The 19,503-nt window shown below is 41.8% G+C and overlaps 2 protein-coding genes across 3 annotated transcripts in view; one reads left to right on the plus strand and one right to left on the minus strand.

Moving 5' to 3' along the window:
• Nucleotides 1–19,503, minus strand: part of Pip (heparan sulfate 2-O-sulfotransferase pipe) — a 39,899-nt gene that overhangs the window by 15,779 nt on the left and 4,617 nt on the right. Inside the window, exons 1-2 of one of the 2 annotated variants that reach the window (XM_070666647.1) lie at nucleotides 9,456–9,710; nucleotides 1,872–2,020 (exon numbers count right to left, since the gene is read on the minus strand). In XM_070666647.1, coding sequence (XP_070522748.1) covers nucleotides 1,872–2,020; nucleotides 9,456–9,505 — 199 coding nt within the window. In that variant the 5' untranslated portion in view covers nucleotides 9,506–9,710. Of the gene's footprint in view, nucleotides 1–1,871; nucleotides 2,021–9,455; nucleotides 9,711–19,503 lie in introns of those variants that run through there. The other variant, XM_070666649.1, reaches the window with a different exon arrangement.
• On the plus strand, nucleotides 14,278–17,662 carry LOC139108430 (protein artichoke). The gene is made up of 2 exons (XM_070666695.1): nucleotides 14,278–14,601; nucleotides 15,587–17,662. Exon 2 carries the CDS (start codon nucleotides 15,590–15,592, stop codon nucleotides 17,492–17,494), a length of 1,905 nt encoding a protein of 634 aa, XP_070522796.1. The 5' UTR covers nucleotides 14,278–14,601; nucleotides 15,587–15,589; the 3' UTR covers nucleotides 17,495–17,662.

A 19,503-nucleotide genomic window follows, 5' to 3' on the forward strand; every position in this document is an offset into this window, starting at 1 on the left:
CGAAAGACCGATGTTTACTCTTTCAATTGTGAAATTTCTAGTAGAAAGTAATGCGACTAGTTATTATAATAATTGTGCGCTACGTTCGTAATACAATGTTAATCATTGTTCATGTGTTCTGAGGAGAGACGAATTTCTGTGAACATCACCACGTAGGCGGCGAATAACATTTTTAACTCACGCGCCCCATTGAAAGTAAAGGCCGTTTCGCACGGCTTCGCAAAGAATATTCACAAGCAGCCTGTTGATAACTGCATGGGATACCAAAAAGTATTTTCCATACACACGAAACTTAATTTCGTTGAAATCAAAAAGAGCTCGCTCTCTCTAAAGAATATTTACGGATTTACTTCTTAATGTTACGATTTTTTTACATTTAAATTTATTATAATGTTCTTTCTCTTTTTTTTTTTTTTTAATATTTAAAATTAATAAGTAAAACATGATAAATTCGAAAAATAATATCTGCTGCTAAAGACGAGGAAGTGCACGCGATCGTGCAGGCTTCTTTCCTACAATAATCGTATCATGTAAGTAAGTAATCGTTGAATTGGCAAAAAATTGAGTGCTGGGTATAAACCACGGGGTATTTTGCACTCTCGATCTCGTAAACGAGCACGATTCGCGTTCGCTTTGAGACAGCATGCCCGCGCCGGTTTAAATAATAAAGCGGCGCCGGACGTAATTGCAAGCCGTAACGTAATAAATAATACGGCGCGGCAAAGACGCGGATTACCACGTGTAAAGCGCCGCGATGGAAGGTGCGGGAATAATTAGTCTACGAGAGAGCCCAAGTTCCTCGCTACCGTTACGAATCCCGCGAAATGGATGTAGCATGGTATTGAAGCGATAGAGATCTCGCTCTCTTAACGTCCGGAGATTCGCATGTAATGCACGCGCATTTTAAGGGATAAAGATCACAATAAGAACGACTTCTTCAGGGAGATTGTCGTTGATTTTTCTCTCGCGGTAAAATAAAACATAACCCTCCCAAAAAAAAAAAAAAAAAAAAAATATTCCACTTGTAATTGGCAAGTTTTTCTTAACCAGTCTTCGAAGAAAATTAATCTTGCATAAAGTATGCACGTCTTTGATTAATTCGTATTTATCTATAAAGCAGCGAAAGCGTAAGCTATCATTCAGAGCAAACGCTTTTAAGCAAAACTTTATTATAATAATTCAAAGAGTTTTGTAAAATAAGAGGATATTCTAAATGTACTCGCGATACGTACGCTTGACCAATAAAAAAAATTTGCTAACAAAAGACACTTAAATAAAGAAAAATTTAATATACAAACGTCTAAAATAATGGGAAATAAATTTTAAAAATCGACAAACGATATTTTCTCTATTTGATCCGAGTGCCGTCCTGAAATTCGAATCGGAGGATGTAAAAGCGTGCTAACGATGAACGGACGTACGTGCGTTCTACAAGCGAGATACAACACAGGCATCTTTAACTCTCGTTGGATCGTATGCGCGTTCACTCTCTCACACCTTGACCTTCTTCAACCGGGAAGTTAACAACACCCTCGAGGAATATATACGGGCACGTAAAAGCGCATGTATAAACGTGTCTATTATGGCGCGATGCTCGACAAGAGCGTAATTCCAATGTAGTTCATTTTCAGAGGACAAGAAACTAACTCCTATTATCGCACGTTTGCGCAATTAAACAGATAATCTGCGCTTTCCAATTAACATTTCTAACGGTCCCGAATCGTGTCTTCACGTTAAGAAAAGGGCAGAATTGCATTTCAACTTTCTGCGCTATTACTTTTTATACTAATCTGCTCATTTGCGCGTGATTAATTTTTTTTATTAATCGCATTAAATTATTAAATTTTGCAAAAGATAGTTGATTACAGTACCTGATGAAAGTTGATTTGCCGAGAGCACGTCATCTTCCCCTGGTTGAAGGCGTACTTCCATTTTTTTCAGACGCGAGTGCAGATCCCTCGTGTGCAGGAAGAGAAAGAGTGTGCTGGATATCGCCATTAGAGCGACTAGCTCAATCGTCCTAAAAAAAGAAAAATAAAAAAAAAATTATAAATTAATACCATCGTTTAATTACATTATTTTAATTGTACTTTTTAATTAGCGTTTGTTTCTTAAATTAATTTTTGTTTAGCTTAGAACACTATTTCTTTTATTATTCGTGCCAAGCAATTTGTCCAATTTGCCAATGATAAACTTAAGGATTTCATTTACGACGGCTGTGGCGAAATTGCAACGCCGTGAGGTCCTTTCGCAAGTTAAACATTACGAACCGATCGTCATCTACGCCGGCAAAGTGAAGGAATCAGGGCACAGCCGAGCCATCCATCTCGTAATTGCTCGTCGCGTCTGGAAGATGATGTTTCTCCGTGTGACCTGGTTCTCGGAGAACACCCGTCGACCGTGAAGCCTGACGGTCGCTTCAATTTCGCGGGAGGGAACCGACGCAACAGGTGCATCGTTCACGAGTACTTCGCGTAAACGCGATCAAATTGAAACGCCCGAGACAACGACGTGTTAAAGCGCGCGAAGAAAAGAAGAGAGAGATAGAGAAAGAGAGAAATAGTTCCGAAGAATTCTTACTTTTCACAGACCCGGCAAAAGGCAAAATCGTCGAGAAAAAAAAAAAAAAAAAAAAAAAAAAGAAACTGTTCAAAAATCTAAACTATCAAGAATTTATATCGAACCTCTGACGAATTCTTTTAAACCCTATTGTGTCGCAAAGTGTCATATAAACTCCGCTAATTAATTGTAAATCGTAGAAAAAGATTGCGAGAGAAAGTACCGTAACGTACTATTAGTTGACGGCTTCTCTTAGCGCATTATTGCCCCGAAGCCCTTCCATTTAACGAGCTGTGTAATACACGCGGGCACCGGGAACGGCATCGCGAATCGTTCCGTGATAGCGGTCGTTATTCGTACGGTATATCATAAATAATGCAATAAGCGTTGCATTAACGCGATACGGGCGGCGCGACCGCTCGCGCGCGCGACTATTGTAATCGATTCTTTCCACGATTACGAGGCACCAAGATTGCGCGATGCATTGCATAGTAAATCGCGATGGCGCCTTTACATTATCGAGATCACCGGCGATGCTCGATCTGGCGAGTGGTGCACGGGCGAAGAAGAAATAATTGATTTTCCTCGCGCCGTTCACCGGCAATTAACCTGAGAAACTCATACCGGGGGTCATGATTAAACAACCGTAACGACAATTAGCACGGAGCGAAATCTGTGCTAATTGTCCCGATATTCCCCCTTCTCCCGTTATAACAAATGAACGTGTCGCTATGTAATCTGCGATCCGAGTAGTACTTTGTCCGATTTCACGCGGCTGTTCTACTTACGACTTCGGCTTCGAGTGTACGTTGCAAATTTTGCAATTTGATACAGACAACCATCTACATCGTGGCTGTTGCATGCACGATTCAGCCGCTTTGATCGCGTTCAAATCGTCGCGTGGGAAGCAACGATATTAGAATATTAAAGCTGTTAAAGTGCGATCGAATTAACAGAAGATCTGAACTATCGTTATTTTTATATACGTTGGTTAATAATACTTTTGTACACTTTGAGAAATACGATCGTAAGATCTCGACGGTCGTTCGTATCATATACCTTTTTATATAATCTTCTTTCTTTCGTGCTCAGTGCGAAATAATAAGATAAAATTGGGCATCGACTTTTTGAGGTTGCAGCATTCGAGACTTCACTTTTTAGTGTCATCGTTATATCCTCGTATTTCCCATCGCGATTCGATTTCGCGAGTAATTTGCACCTTGAAAGACGATTACGCCGTCGCCGACGCTTTATTATTATCACAATCACAGAAATCGAATAATTCGCCAGAAAGTATAAATTCTTCCGACGAAAAAGTTGACCCTAAATCCTAGTTTCTAAAGGAAAGTCATTGCGGTGTGTGAAAACCTAACCCGAGACAAGAAATAAATTGCATAATTTATATGAAATTATATAATTACGCAACTTAACGATTTCATACCGTTCACGCTGCATTCGTCAATGTCTTCTTCCAACGTCCAAGGTAAAGGTTTTATGCGCGATTTAACCGCGCTATCATTATGCCTACTTCGCTCCTGTCCTTGCACGGTTCCTTCATGTCCTGACAGTATCCCGTGAAAAAATAAAATATGATTTGCAAGTGCCTGAGAAGGTTGTCGACCTCTGATTTAAATGCTTAACGGAAAGTTAGTGTCCCTTGAATAATAAATGAATATGCGTCTGCTTTTAAATCATTACACGCTTAGCCATATATTTGCCGTTAAATTATATATAAATTTGCAGGCTACACTTATAATTCGCAGTGTATTTGGATAAAATTTTTTGGGCCTCATTTTAATTAAGCGTAAGAATAATTTACTTCGCGGTCTACTCGTCGAGATCTCGTCAGGAAGTGCTAAGCTAACCGTGCGAGAGCATTTGGTGGGAAAAATCCCAAAAATCTTCCGAGACAAAATGTAGGATCATGCTGAAATTGCTGGTATTAAAGTATGAAAGCAATCAGAGTTTCTCGCGGTTTCGTAATTGGTACTTGCGATTTAAAAAATGAAATTTTTCAAAGGAAAAAAAAGAAAAAGAAAAAAAAAAGGGCACGAAAAAAAATCTATTAAGTATTACTCTCAATTTGTCTTTTTAATATTCAAGTATAACATTTAAAAAGTTAATCGAATAAAATTAAAACGCCAGCTTTCCGTGGCGCGCTGCGAAATTTCTCACTGTCTCTCTCGAAGAGTGAAACGAGAGGTTATTTATATGCAAGTGTTGAACTTTTTCACGTGCGAGTTACAAGTATGTCCGTAATGCCTCGAATTATCCATAATTTGACGCCAGCCGTATGTATGCGCAAATCACTATCCTCCGCCGCGATTCGTCGCGCCGATGCCGCTAGTTTCCTCGAGGATATACAAGGACGTTCCTCGGTGCTCTGACACGGCTCTTCCGGGCTTATCGGCAAAATGTAAGCAGATCTACTCGAGGGAAAAGCGAGAAACGAACGGTATCGTTCTGGCGGACGCAGTGTCAACGACACACAGAGAGAAGGGAACCGTAAGCTCTTAGGAACGCGTTTTATATATACCGTAACGGGGTACATACGGAGGCACACATCGTGTACATACTCCTCGTGTACATAATGGCGTACGCGTATCTGGAAATCCGATTGTCCGGCGCGGCGGGAATATCGCGTGTAGGCATTCGGGCTCGCGAAATGTGCCGCCGGTCGCAAGAATGCGCGCGATATCGTTAAGGATTTCCATTCCGACCCGCGGAGTGCGTGCAGCCGGTTAAAGAGGTCTGCGGGTCAGATCGCGAGATACTATTGTGGCCCAATTTACAAAATCTTGGTTCACAGGGTGATCAACGAGCTGATAACCCACCGAGTGATAAACCGCCGCGACGTTCCGCTGATTCTGTCGGGGAAGCCGCGCCTCCGCGGAGGTGGAGGAATCTGTTTTCCATTATCGATATACGGCTTCACGCGGTTGCGAATTATTGTGAGAAATAATCGACACGGCGAGCTACAATTTTACCACTAAATATTCCGTTATAAAATATGTAAGTGTCCTTTATATGTAAAGAGGACACGTTTATGCGGTTAACGTCGTAAGATTTCTCGAAAGCACATTTCTCAGGCGCGATTCTGCATTCCGATACGCCGTGGAAAATGTTTACGATTATGGGAGAGGGATGATCCTGCGTTTTGTTTTAATCTTTCGTAATGGATCGTGGTAACATTGGCAGGCGCAACAAAGCCGCGAGAAGGCAGACGCGCGGATCCTTCCCGCTGAAATTGCAATGCAACTTTTGATTCGCGGTCGATGCACCGCCGACAATGCTGCTTCGTTGCAATACAACGACCACAATTGACTTTAACGAGCACGCGTATATGATAAATTATTGCAGCCACTACGGCCGTAGCCGTATTCCAATAAAGCTCCGCGAAGTGCACTTCGTTACTGGCTCTGCCAGAGAAAGAGAGAGAGAGAGGAAGAGAGACGTTTATTCGATCTGTAATTCAGATTATTTTACACATTTGTAAAACCTTGCCGTTAATTCCTTTTTCCTTTTTCTATTTCCCTCCGTATACTTAACGACGCAGAAACAGTTAAACATACGCGCGCGGAGTGGACGCCGCTCCATTTACGTCTACGATTTTCAATTAAATTTTTAATTCACGGGGCACGTTATCTCGATCCAGTTGGACGGGTTCTCCGCTGCATTTGTTGGCAAATACGTGCCGGATGTCCCGATCAACCGTGATATCTTTCAAACGCGGGGATTCCCTTGCCCGGCGAGCTAAAAAAAAAAAAAAGCCGTGCCTACCCATATATCCAACGTTAATAGGGAAGAAATTATACGCGCACGCATGTCCGACCCATGTTAATTCGCGACTTTTTCCACACTTAAGCAGACATGCCCTCTGACATCGTGCATAGTTTATTAAATCAGATTTTATGCCTGACGTGTACAGCCGGCTATCTGTTTGCTGATATGGGAGAGGTTGTTTCGCCGTAATGAAAATATGCTCAAATGGCGGGCAATCTTCCGCGCGGGCACTTAATGCGCGTTATCGTGGTCACTCTTAATTGCGTAGCGCTCGCTGAAAAGTACGCGCGTCTGGAGACAAGTCGCGGAGAGAAGTCGGAAGTGCGAGGAAGGCGGCTAACAATAAGTGTCCTCGGTCAATTACTTCGGTTTTAAATAAGTTCTAGATATCTATTTAAATCTAAATCGGTGAAAGAAAAAAAAAAAAAAAGACTGATTTAATCAGCGAGGTCTCACACGTCGATGGATTAATGGAATATAATTAAGCGCTGAATCAAACAGTGAAAGTGATCAGCACGGACAAAACATGACGGTGGCGATTTGTGCTACTAAATGGAAAGTACTCAATGATAGTTCTTTCTTCTACGCGAAGTCGTTTAGAACGACTCGTCTTACTCCATTTTATAAGGATACCTCTCCGCAACCCTTGTCCGTCGATACGTCGCTGCCTGCCTCATTTACGCAAACGGGCCCCATAACTTTTATTTATAGACGACGGGGATTCATTATCGCGAATGCGCGCGGTTTTCTCGCTCGGGCAGCGAAATTCATCACGCTGGACGAGCCGCAGAAACAACCAGACAAATGGACCTGCATTCTTGCAAACGTCACAACGGTTCATCACTCACACGGAATTCGTAATTATCAACTGTATTAACGCGAGATAAATGAGGGACGCGAAACGGCTACGTTTATCGCTTATAGATGTACCATAATTTCTCCAATGTGGATTACAAAACTCAAAATTTGCTGACAATCTTTTTTTTTTTTCTCTTTTTCATTATATTTATAAATAATCGTTAATTGCTTCAAGCAAAAATTAAAAGACTAAAAGATAAGATTTTCTCTAACGAAGAGTTATACGAGGAAGTTTAATATTTCTTTAATGGACGTCACTAAAAATGACACGCTGATATACAGATATGTAAAAAAAATATTAGATTTCTAATAAAAAGAAAGTTATCCATATGTAACTCAATAAAATATAATTACCCGTAATTTTCGATAAATATGTAACGAGATCTCGTTTTCTAATTAATTTTTCCAATTAACTTTTCCGATTCGCGCTTTATTTACAATTTCAAATTTACGTGTGTAACGTAATTGAATCTCCGCGGCGGAAATTAAATTCAGTTCATAATTATTAATTCATAATTCATAATTATAAAGCCTTTAATATGATATTGAAATTACGGCGGGCATGTAGGGTCGTTTCTAAATCGGGGGAAGTTCCATTTCCCGCATTCTGCATACGTTTCACGATGTAGACCACCAGCTTCGCTGGTGACTTATGACTTTGCGCGCGCTCGAAGGGGGGTCAATCTCGGAAAGAAAATGCGGACCGCGGGCATTTGCATAGGACACGAAGCACCAAGGAATGGACCACTCGACACGTACCCTCGCTCAAGTTCGCATTATTCCGCCGTGATGAATCGATTTGTCACGTGCGGCTCATCGCGCGAAAATCACCCTAAAGCCCGTGGCAAACTAAATATTCAGATCGAGGTTGAAGCGAAGTTGAATCGGAATAAGAACGACGTCTGATTTGATAAACTTTACTTTAATTCGACAAATTTTAATTTAATCACGATCTTAATTTCTACCCTGATAAACCTGATAAGAGCTTAAGAGACTTTTTGACTTATTACCGCGACCGCTGAGCCTCGGCGACGCGGCGTCTAAACGTGACGTTCGACACTTGTTCGTTTTTCGCCGTTAACTCTATACCCGTCCGAGAAGTAATGACATATTCATGAGGCAAAACAGGAAACCTTACGTAAAGTCACTTGGAGCATCCATCGTCCAGCAGTCGCACGCGCTCGTGTTCATATGTGGCTGATATAAGAACGTCGGAATAAAAGTATTTCTTCCCGTCTCCAACTTTCTCGCACTTTGTACGACATGTCGCGTGAGTTATCTAGGACGATCCGCGCGTATGTGGTATTGATAATTCGGACGTTGCTTGGATAACTTTAAGCTAAATAACTGTCCGATTTTTGCGTTCTTAAAATATGATGCTCAGTCTATTCTGGTTTTCAGATCATCGATTAAAATCAACGTACTTAGATAAAGTAAACAGTTAATAATAGTGATGTAATCATATTTCACATTACACAGATAAGACGGGAATGTGAAGCATTTATTACAAATGCGATTCGTATAATAAAATTGGCCATTTGCTTTCTTGCTGTGTCACGATCGTATCTTGTAAGATTTATATGCGATCCAGTGACATTTTTTTTTATAAGTCAAAATTACACGATCTACTATTTGAAATTTATGAATACGCTTTTACCCTTTCAATTTTTCTATTCTATTTGTTAAAGAATAATTTAAAATAATTTCTTTTAATTGTTAAATCCATACATAAGTAAAGCGGCAAGTTTTAAAATTATTTTTATATTTATTTTTGTATATTTATTATATTAATTTTTTTTTATTGAATATTTGTAATGTAAATTAATATTATAATTACAAAAAATTAATTAATTACTAAGTTATATGTATTATTAAAACCTTATATGCTTTTCTACTAAGGGATCGTAGAATACGGATGGAGATAAGCAGTTCTTCACTCTGATATATTTACGACACTTTCATATAACTCTGTCTAGTTAAACTTGAGTTTTACGGAAAGCGGGACAAAGTCATGGAACAACACCATCCGGCGAGGTGGATGATCGTTGGCTAAGATTGAGTCACCAGCGTGCTTAACGGTTAAATACCCCGGCTCGTTACAGAGGATACACCAGCGAGATACGGTATCCCTTCGTGCTCTCTCATGCTCTACGCGCAGATAAATATTGATGACATCGTACAAGATTTTAATCGCGGGCGCGTAATTAGGCGCCTTTAACGCCGCGGTTAATCGCGTCCCGAACCAACCTCCTTACCTCTTGGGAACGGGCACTCTTCTCTGCCGCCACATGCTCTCCTTCGGCATCCTGCCGCTCCTCTCAAAATCCGGCCTTCTTACCGAGAATCGTTCGCTTCACGGCGATCGGACAATGTCCCGCGAAACTGACCGAGAACTTTCCCGTGCGAGTCGTCACCGGGCACTCGTGTCTCTTCCGGCGAACGCTGCCGAGCTCCGGTCACTCGTAAAGTCCATTCACTGAATCACTTGCCGAGTGACGGCAACGGCAGGAAAAAAAAAAAAAAAAAAAAAAAAAATATATATTTATCAATCAGACGCTAACGTTCGCCAACAGCTGTGAGCGCCAGCCGTTGGATTCCCGCGAGCGATTTTCCCGTCGATCAGCAGCCGCTACCAGGTCAACATCCTCGACCGGCGAGCCGATCGGTTCTTTTCATCGCGCGACTCTACGACATCGCCGTCGACGCGGCTTACGATTCGGATCGACGTAGAGCTTAGGTCGGAAGCTGGTCCAGGTGCCGGGTATCGTGGCGCGCGTACGACGGCCGTCCCCGGGGAACCTTTTCAGTCATCGGACCTCTCGGCGGAGGCGCGCGCGAGGATACGAGGAGAGCTCGAGAAAGGCATCCGATCCTCCACCAGCCGATCCGCTGGTCGACACGCGACTGCCGCTCTTTCTTGAAGCACGGCGACACGCGATACGCTCTATTCCGCGTCCGCACTCCGTTACTCGGCGGCACGTAATGCCGTGATTCTACTCCACATTCGCCGTGCCATCCCAGAAGGCCCCCCCCCCTTTTATGTTCCGGAACCGCTTCCACCGTGCGCGCCGCACGGTGAAGGCAAGAAGACGTTCGTTTTCGAGATTAAACGAAGGTGGTCGGACTTTTAACCCTGATCCGCGGCGATGTCCCCTTTTCGTCAGCGCGAGCAATGTTAAAAATTCGCATTTTACGACGTTCGATGCGCGATGTGCTACGCGTATGCAAATATATACGTTTTCGTACTAAATATTGCGTGAGATACGATAAAGATAAGAGTTTATCTAGGAAAACTTAACATTTCAAACGAGCTTTAATTTTATGAGCTAAAAGTACGTTCAAATACTTTAAGTTTAAACAGTATAAAGCTTTTACTTTTTCTATAGTTCTTTTTTTTCTTTCTCGTTTTTGCAATAATTGAAACTTGAAAGTTCATGTTTAAAACATAAAAGAAATTAAACTCCAATCTCACACTTAACATATTTACTTTTGAATAATTTTTTGCTCCCGCTTGATTTCCCGTTTTCAATATTATTACAATGGCAGGAAGAGACTCAGGCCATTTAGAAATTGCATAGAATTTCGTATTCCGCCGATTAGCATGGCCGTATCAAATATCGAATGAGATTGCAATCAAAGAAAATCCCGAGACAATGGCACGCCGTTTCTTTACATTGCCAGGTGGCTAAGCAACAATGCAAGGCCGCCATTCGCATGTATGATATTATTACTTTGGTTCAATTGTACGTCGTTGCGTACAATTCAATTAGGTATTATGACTTGGCGCCTCATGCATAATTATTTCACCAATAATTGTTCGCCAGGAAGTGTTGAATGCAATCTCGCAGCTCGCAGACTTTGCGATAACGAACCGCGGAATAAAAAAAATAACTCCTCGCATATCTCTGTATTTTTCGAATCTCGAGTTCTCTCTCGTGTCTACAATATAAAAACTTCGCCGCTCGCCGAATGAGAATTTTATTCTGCCGAGGACGATTTTGTTATCGAAACGCGCCGTTTAATACAAAAGCCGACGAAGACGTGTCGACGATTTAATTACTGCACCCTAAGACCCGAGTATCCCTGTCGCAGCACGATCGGGATTAGAATCGCTAATTATTTGACAGGATTATAATGGAATAATTATTACCCCGTACCGGGAAAAATTCTTCCCGGCTTCTACTTCACCGTCCCGATTATTCTGGCAATATTAACGGGGAAGATCGCAGGGGATTTTTATACAGTGTACTCAATTTATTCAGCTGGAAGTGAGGTTTAACATAAATTTACATGTGGTTAATTAACACGTGGCAATTTGCGGGAGAATAAGCCTGACACCTGGGTTTCCTGATCCGTGGAATATTAATTTCGAAAGTTAAGGATACATTTTCCTTTTTGTAAGAATAAATCAGGAATAACATTCCGTTGTAATTATATACTGGATAATTAGTGTCGATAGAAACAATTTGAAAAATTGTATCAAAAGGAACGTGAGACAAATTGAAATCACGCAGCTTGTGCCTGAGAATACGAATTATTATTTTTTTCTGACTGGAACGATACCAAAAATCATTTCGAAGCTAAATTCGAATCGCGCGGAAACAAACAATCCTCCGGTCTTCCACTCTGTAATTGAAGCCGGTTTCAAAGTAATGGCGTACAGAGGAAGAAATATAATGCGTGATCGTTTAGTGAGATCGCGGTTACACCGGCAGATTAACGTATGCGAGATATCGTCTGAACCTTCGGCACTCTCGGTGCGTACACGTGTGCAACAAACTTAATTAACTGAACGCACGTGAGCCGTATCGGCCGGTTAGTTTTTTGTGAATGGAACCGTGAGAGAAGAACGAACCCGCCGACGTGAGCGGCGTATGCTCTTATACCCGCGTAATAACCACGCACTCGAAGAAAAATATAGCTACTTCTGTACCCGGCCATAATTTTATAACATTTGCGCTAACGATAAGTCCGATTGGGTTTATTACATTTATATCATAGAATTATCTCGAAGAAAACAGAAAATCAAAATAGCATCAAATTGATTGGCTCAATTGAAATTGATCATATATTATTATGACTTTCCATTTTCTTCAGATTGATCCCTAAGAAGAACAGAAAGTCAAAAATAACCTTGCGATAATTTTTCAACGTCACATTGACCGAATTGGGGACTCATAAAATTTTGTAAATTCGTTATAAATTAGTAAATGTAATATAAAATTAATATTAACTTCCCGTTTCAAATTGGGTTCGAAGGTGCAGCTATTTTTTTTTTCTCTCTCTCGGTATGATCCGACAAATCTGGGGAATCTCATAGCGGAAGGCGCGGACTCGGTTTCCGGAAGTACGACGACCTCTTGGTGGCAGGTCTGCGCCGCGAGAGGCAAAAGGGCCTCTCTTCGTCTCCGATCACGAACATCAGAAATTAGCGGCGCGCGCCTTCGTGCTCGACCAAGCAAGTGAATAAAATCTATCACGAGGAACGCGCGCTGTGGGAAATTACGACGTGTGGGAAATCGAACCGGTCGTGCTGATCGGAACTCACCCGACGTTGAGCTCTCCGAGCGTTCGCGCAAAATACCCCAAGAAGAAATGAAATAAAATTAAAATGATATCAATTCAGCGCCGTGTTGATTAATTTATGATCAAAATGAGTTAAATCTATCATTATTTAATTAAAAAGACAATGCAACGACAAATATATTATTATTTTAACTCGGTTTCCTTTCGATTCTCAAGATCGACATGCAGACATCGGCGTTTGATCAATCGGATAGCGTAGAGACTTTTTTTGCCAGGCACCGTCACGCCGTTAAGTATTCCCAAGAATGTTGCCATCGGAAACGAAATCTCTCACGTGATATGTGGCAATTTGAGCGCGGAAGCTTCATTCGTCTCTCAAGAGGAATGCCGCGTGCGCGTGCACAAGTATAGGGAAATGCGCGCATACGGACTTAGATAAATATATTATCTAACATTTCCGCCGAGAAAATATCGGTCTTACGCGTTTTACATGTGCACGCAACGGCGTGCTTCGATATTTCATAATCTTTTACGGTTCTACAATTTTAATTCTCGTGCGCCACGCAATATAAAATTTTTTTTTTATTAGAAAAAGGAAGAAAAGCGAGTATGGGGATTCAAATTAAAAGAATTCGGATCACACATCTTTAAGATTAAAAGAAAGCCGATGAAAACTATTATAGAACTTTTTCTCGGAGGATGTAACTAATATTATTTTTAATTAGAATATTCGTTAAATTACTGCTCATCATTAAACTATAATTATTACGTTTTATTTAATAAGCTAGATCAATTATATTTAAAGCGATTTATTGACTTCTTTTGTCAGTCGTGGTCCAGCAATCGGTCACGCATCATTAAACCTTCGATTAAGATCGTACGTCGACGTATTATCGCGTTCTAATTCTACAAAAAATTCCCACCCGACGTCCGAAATTATTATCGCCATTATTTTTAACTATCTTATGCATACACTATATTTATAACTTAATAAAATATGCCGATACAGAATTAAGTCGAATTATTATCGACACAAAATTAAAATAAAAAGATCCACACTTTCAAATAAAACAGCCACCATTATATCAAATATAATTAATGTACAGCTCGACCTTCGTTCCCACGTTAAACTGTTTGTCTGAATTCTCTGACTGACAAACAAACCTGACATCTTTCGTCGCGTCACAATCGAGTTCGCCCGAATGACGTAACGCGATGTTCTCGGTTTACGATTTACAGGAAAAAAAAAAAAAAAAAAGGAAAAATATTCCGAACGTCGACGGTTTCTCGAAAGGACAGACGATTAACTCAAGAAACTCGAGAAAGACGAACGTCCGTACCGTTCGCACTAGCGGTAGCGATTGAACCGCTCGTCAAATCGAACTCCAGTTCTTCTCGCAAAAAAAGCTAGATTAGCGCGAGACGAAGTAGTTTAATTCGAGGAAGGCTCGTGCCACTTATTTCTTTTATAATTTTTGGCGGTAGAAAAAAAAGAAAAAAAAAGAAAAAAAAAAGAAAAAAAGGAAAAAAGAAGAAGAAGAAGACAAGAATTCATTGTGGTGTCTGGGTGTCGACGGACTTAAAGAGGGAATCGCCGTGGGCAAGGATCCGCATAAGGATTCATCCTCCTTTTTCGACGTGCGACGCCTACCGAGCGCGGCCGCTTTTACATACGCATCTAGGAATCTGTACACGCATGAGATTCGACTATAAAGGCTTGCAAGACCTGTTTTCGTGATTACCTCGTCCCAAGGAATCTCGCGACGCGTTGTCCGCCAGGAATAGAAACGCAGTCAGTTCTTGTCTGTCTACGTCCGAAGGAAGGAGGGATCGCCAGCGATTTCCGTGGCTTTCTGCGGTTAGGCCGATTGATCGGTAAGTGGAACATGTTCTTACGCGAATGTAATGACGTGACTCGTGTTAACTGGAGTCCCCACAATGAATTACCCGCAAAAAGAACTGCTGCGACCGCCGCCCGCGGTACAAAAATAGAGTATTCTCAATTTATAGAGGCCACTTTGAAACGTGATTCAATAGAAATTGATCTTAAATACAACTTCCTTTTCATAATGAACTATTTTATAATAGAATTTAATTTATACACGCATAAACGTAAAAAAAACATTAGTGAATTTCAAACATTCGAAATAAATTTTTGCACAGCGTGGAATTTCCGTGTCTTTCGTTTCTCGATCGCCTCAATTCTTCAAACGTTATAACTTGAATGTGAATTTTGCATTGTAACTTTCTCGCGAAATAAATTGTTCATTAACTGTTCGGCGGTATTGTGGAAGTGCGTTTGCTTCCGGAAATTAGCGGAAGGTATCGCGAATTATGTAATTTGTGTATCCTTTTGAGTTGCCGCGCGCAACCGGTTTCTATAATATACGACATAACTTTCGGAGACTAATCTAAGGCGTCGTATATCAGAATTATTGTAATTATGACCGTACACGCGAGAGTCGACTATCATAAAGAGTGTCGCGAAATGAGCCCGAGCGTGGGATTCTTTGATGCGTCTACCACTATAGAATTCTCCCGCGCTATCGGCGTGGAATCAACATTCTGAACTTTCATACATGTAATTAATAGAATTAAAAAAAAAAAAAAACATTAAAGATAATATATTTAACGACGCATCTAATGACACATCGTACAGCTTTCGTTTACAATAGAAAAAATAAAATGTGTATAAATTACTGTTATTCTGTTCTATTAAATTAAATTAATAGTAATTAATTTTAGATACTTATTTTTAATGTATTTATAAATTATTGATATTGAAAATACGATTTAATATATTAAATCGAGGAAACTTGTATTCATAAACGAAAAAATTATTAATAATTTTCTTTTTCAGAAGATGACGATGCTGCCCCTCGTTATATGTTTGCTACCTTTAGTGGCGACTACGGTCATAGAATACAAACAAATTACTAAAGAGAAAATCTCGAAAGATTTGATAATTAGCATTGACAACGGCACCTTGAAAGACGTTCGATTTATTGAAAACTCCAATTTTTCGGAACTAAACTTATCAGATTTTCCGGATCTCCGTGCGCTTGAGAAAAATGCCTTCGACAACGTTCTCGACATAGAATCTCTAACGCTCGCTGACAATTCTTTGACTTCACTGCCAGACTTCGTGTTCTCCAATTTAACGAAACTGAAGACCCTGTCGTTGGCGAACAACCAAATATCGTCCGTTCGAAACCTATTCGTCGGCTTGGAAAATTTACAGTTGTTAGATATCTCTCGTAACCCCATCAGACACTTCGGAAGGGGTCACCTATTCGGCCTGACCAAGTCCGTCAGTATCCTCACCGAAAGGAATATTCTCTGGAGCATCAGCACCGGCGTGTTCGCCAATTCTTTCCTTAAAGACACCGAGGAGCTCAAGCGACTGGCAGCGATGCAGAGTCCGGGAAATTTGAAGAACAAAAAGAAGGAGCAGAGAGCCGAGAATACCGAAACGATCGCGGAGCTGCGAAATCGAAAGATCGTCGAAACTCTCGGCGAGAACAACGGGATAAAAATTTGCAAGGCTGATGGTATCGTGACGTTGCTGGAGATCTATCCGAAGAGCGAGAGGCTCGCTGAGGAATGCGCGCAAGTGCCGGTCGATATCGCGATGCAAGTGAGCCTCGCCGAGCAGAGTATCAGAGGTTTCCAGGAAGACTGGTATCGACTGGGATCTTTGCCGATCGCGTCGCTAGACCTGTCGAACAATGAGATCACCGAGATCACGAAAGAGACGTTGAATAACCTACCGTCGAACCTGACGTATGTAAACCTGCAGGGGAATAAAATACGCCAGATCTGGAGCCAGGTGATCGAAAACGAGCACCTGAGCGTGCTCAACTTGAGAAACAACTTGATCGAGGAGATCGAAGAAGGCGCGCTCGCGAAGACGAACCTGAGCGAATTGTACCTCGCCGGCAATCAGCTGAAAAGTTTGAACTTCGCCTCCAGTCTGCCGACCACGATGACCGCGCTTCTGGCGAACGGGAATCACATAATTTCTATCCAAGACGACACGTTCTCCAAACTCTCTCGCCTGAATTATCTGTATCTCGACGATAATAAAATCGAGGCCTTGCAGAAAAATGTTTTCCGAGGTCTGGCGGCCTTGTTAACGTTAACATTGGCGGGGAACGGTATAAAGACGATCGAGTCAGGCGCCTTCGGTGGCTTGACGGCGCTACAGACGCTCGATCTCCGCCGTAACTCGATACGCGATCTGCAAAAGGGTACCCTAGCCGACCTAACAGGCCTAAAGCAATTGAATCTCGCCAATAACAAAATCGTCAGAGCTACCTTCGCCGATTTGGCGCTATCTGTGGAATCTCTGCATCTCGATTACAACGAGATCGATATACTTGAAGAGGGCAGTTTCGTGAATACGCCGACGTCTATCTTATCTCTAACCGGAAACCGAATTTCCAACATAACACGCGGCGCCTTTAACCTGCCGACTCTGCGGGACTTGTATCTGAACAACAACACCTTGACGACCATCGAGGGCGACAGCTACGAAGGTCTAGGCCGCCTTAGGCGCCTCTGGCTTTCGGAAAATAAATTATCCGAGATACGCAAGGGTGCCTGCAAAAATCTGGCAAGTCTTTATATCATGGACATATCTAAAAACCCCTTTGAAAAACTAGAGAACGGCGCTCTTTACGGTCTCAACACCGCCTTCGGCACGAGTCTGTACGTCTACGAAAATAATTTGAAGCTGATACAAGGCGGCGTTTTCGACGATGTCTAAAACTTTCTCTTGAAAGTGACTGGAAACTTTTCTATATATCTCTTCTGCTGAATGTTTTTGAAGAAATAAAAATTATCGGTTATTAATTCACAAACATCGACAGAAAACTTAAATCACACAATGTGCGAACCATTGATTCGAAGTATACGTTTCATATAGAATTTGTAAGAGCGCATTTTTATTTACCTAAAAACATTCAACCTCTCCCGAAAAATTTTGTAGCTAAATGCTATAAAGTTTCCATTTAACAAAAACCGCAGAATTTTATTAGTTACGTTTGAACGTATTAAAATGTAAAGCTGCTGAGTTATTAAAAATAATTCCCGCGCGATTTAAAAGAAACACTCGTTGTCGCGAGGCATTCTTTGTGCGCGCAACTACTAGAACGAGCGATTGACACTTCATAAAGATCCCGTAAACGTTTTCTTCGAAAAACATTACTTTTGATTACTTTCACTTGTGTTTCTTCGAGTGTGTAATTATTTTACTACACGAATTCCGCCTGCTTTCGAGAGAACGAAACCATCACGAAGTGAAATTGCAAATTATCAATCAGGCATAATTTGTGCCATCATTATAAACGATTGCATGCCATTTCTCTTAATGTGTATCAATCGAGCGGCAGCTTCTTCGCGTGATCCCGCCACGGGACGTTTACAAATCGTCGCTTAACATTCGCCCGAGAAAGGCAAACGGACGGGGTAATTTTCGCTCAAAAGTGACCGGCGGAGATTCGCTTTCACCGAACGTACCCGCGAAACCCTGGGTAAAATTACGACAACAGTATTACTAATAATAATAATAAAATCTTGGTATCCGACAAGACGCGCGACTTGCAACCGGTTGGCCTTGACTTTCGCGCGAAACCTTTCAACTTCCAAGTCTACCGAGCTCTTCGAGATCCGCTTGAAGGTCGGCACGCTGCTAGACATTTTTTTTTCGTTGCTCTTTTTTCTTTCTTTTTACTTCGATCGAATAACGGTACACCGCGGCTACAGCGTTGTATAAGCAAATTGAGTAATCGACCATCGTGACTTGAAGTCGAAGACCGGAAGAAAGTCTCGTCTATTTAAATCGCTCGATATTAATAAAAGGGAGCTCGGTATGTTAATTATACAAGTCGAATCGTGTACGACTCCTGACAGTGCCAAATGTAACCCAGGTACCACAAAACGTTTACAAGATATTTCACAGCTACTTACAATTTTTTTTTTTCCCCCCGTTTCATTAAAAATTTCGTTAGTTGCACAATTGATCTTGCACAGGTCGGAAGAGCGATTAAGTTGGATTTCGCGCCGCGCGTACAATGACTTCTGTTATTTTGCGGCCAAATTGAGGTTTTAAACTGGTATAATATTAAACAAGCTCGAACGCCGTAATGCGCAACAATAATTCCGTCAGAACCGGATAATCTCGTTTCACGGCGCATCGATCGTGACAATTATGTGTGACAAAACAGACGGAGCTTCCACCGTAAACCGGAAGGCGCCGGTCTGCGCGCGTAATTACGTAACGCGTATTCCCCGGGTTTAATTAACTCGCGGATAAACCGCAGGCGCGCTCGTAAAGCGCGGCGATCTTCCCTTCCTCGAGCAGACGAAGCCTCTTCGTGCCCGGCGGTACGATCTGACGAGTCGATTTGTTTAATTGGATCTCGAGGGGGTACGGGTTAGATTCCCCGGCGAGATAGCACTCGCGCGTCTTTGTTGCGTTTCTCGACTGTGCGATCGCACGTTTACGACGATAACCGTGCACGGCTAATTGACGCGAGCTTAATGATTCCACGACTTTTTTTATTTTTTTTTTTTTTTCGCGCCAGTCGAAGGTTCGAAAGGCCCGAATCGGCGGGTAGAAAAAGACGCGGTTACGTCCGGTTTCCTGCACGAGCGAAGTGTCGGCTGCGATTTCACGGCGAGCCGACGGAGGTCCGCCGAAGAAGCGTTGGTTCTCACATACCGGGTGCTTTCCGTTCCGTAGCGAAGGTCCCGAGCAATTTTGTGGCATTGACA

Source organism: Cardiocondyla obscurior, linkage group LG15 (genome assembly GCF_019399895.1).
Source record: "Cardiocondyla obscurior isolate alpha-2009 linkage group LG15, Cobs3.1, whole genome shotgun sequence".
Taxonomy (NCBI): domain Eukaryota; kingdom Metazoa; phylum Arthropoda; class Insecta; order Hymenoptera; family Formicidae; genus Cardiocondyla; species Cardiocondyla obscurior.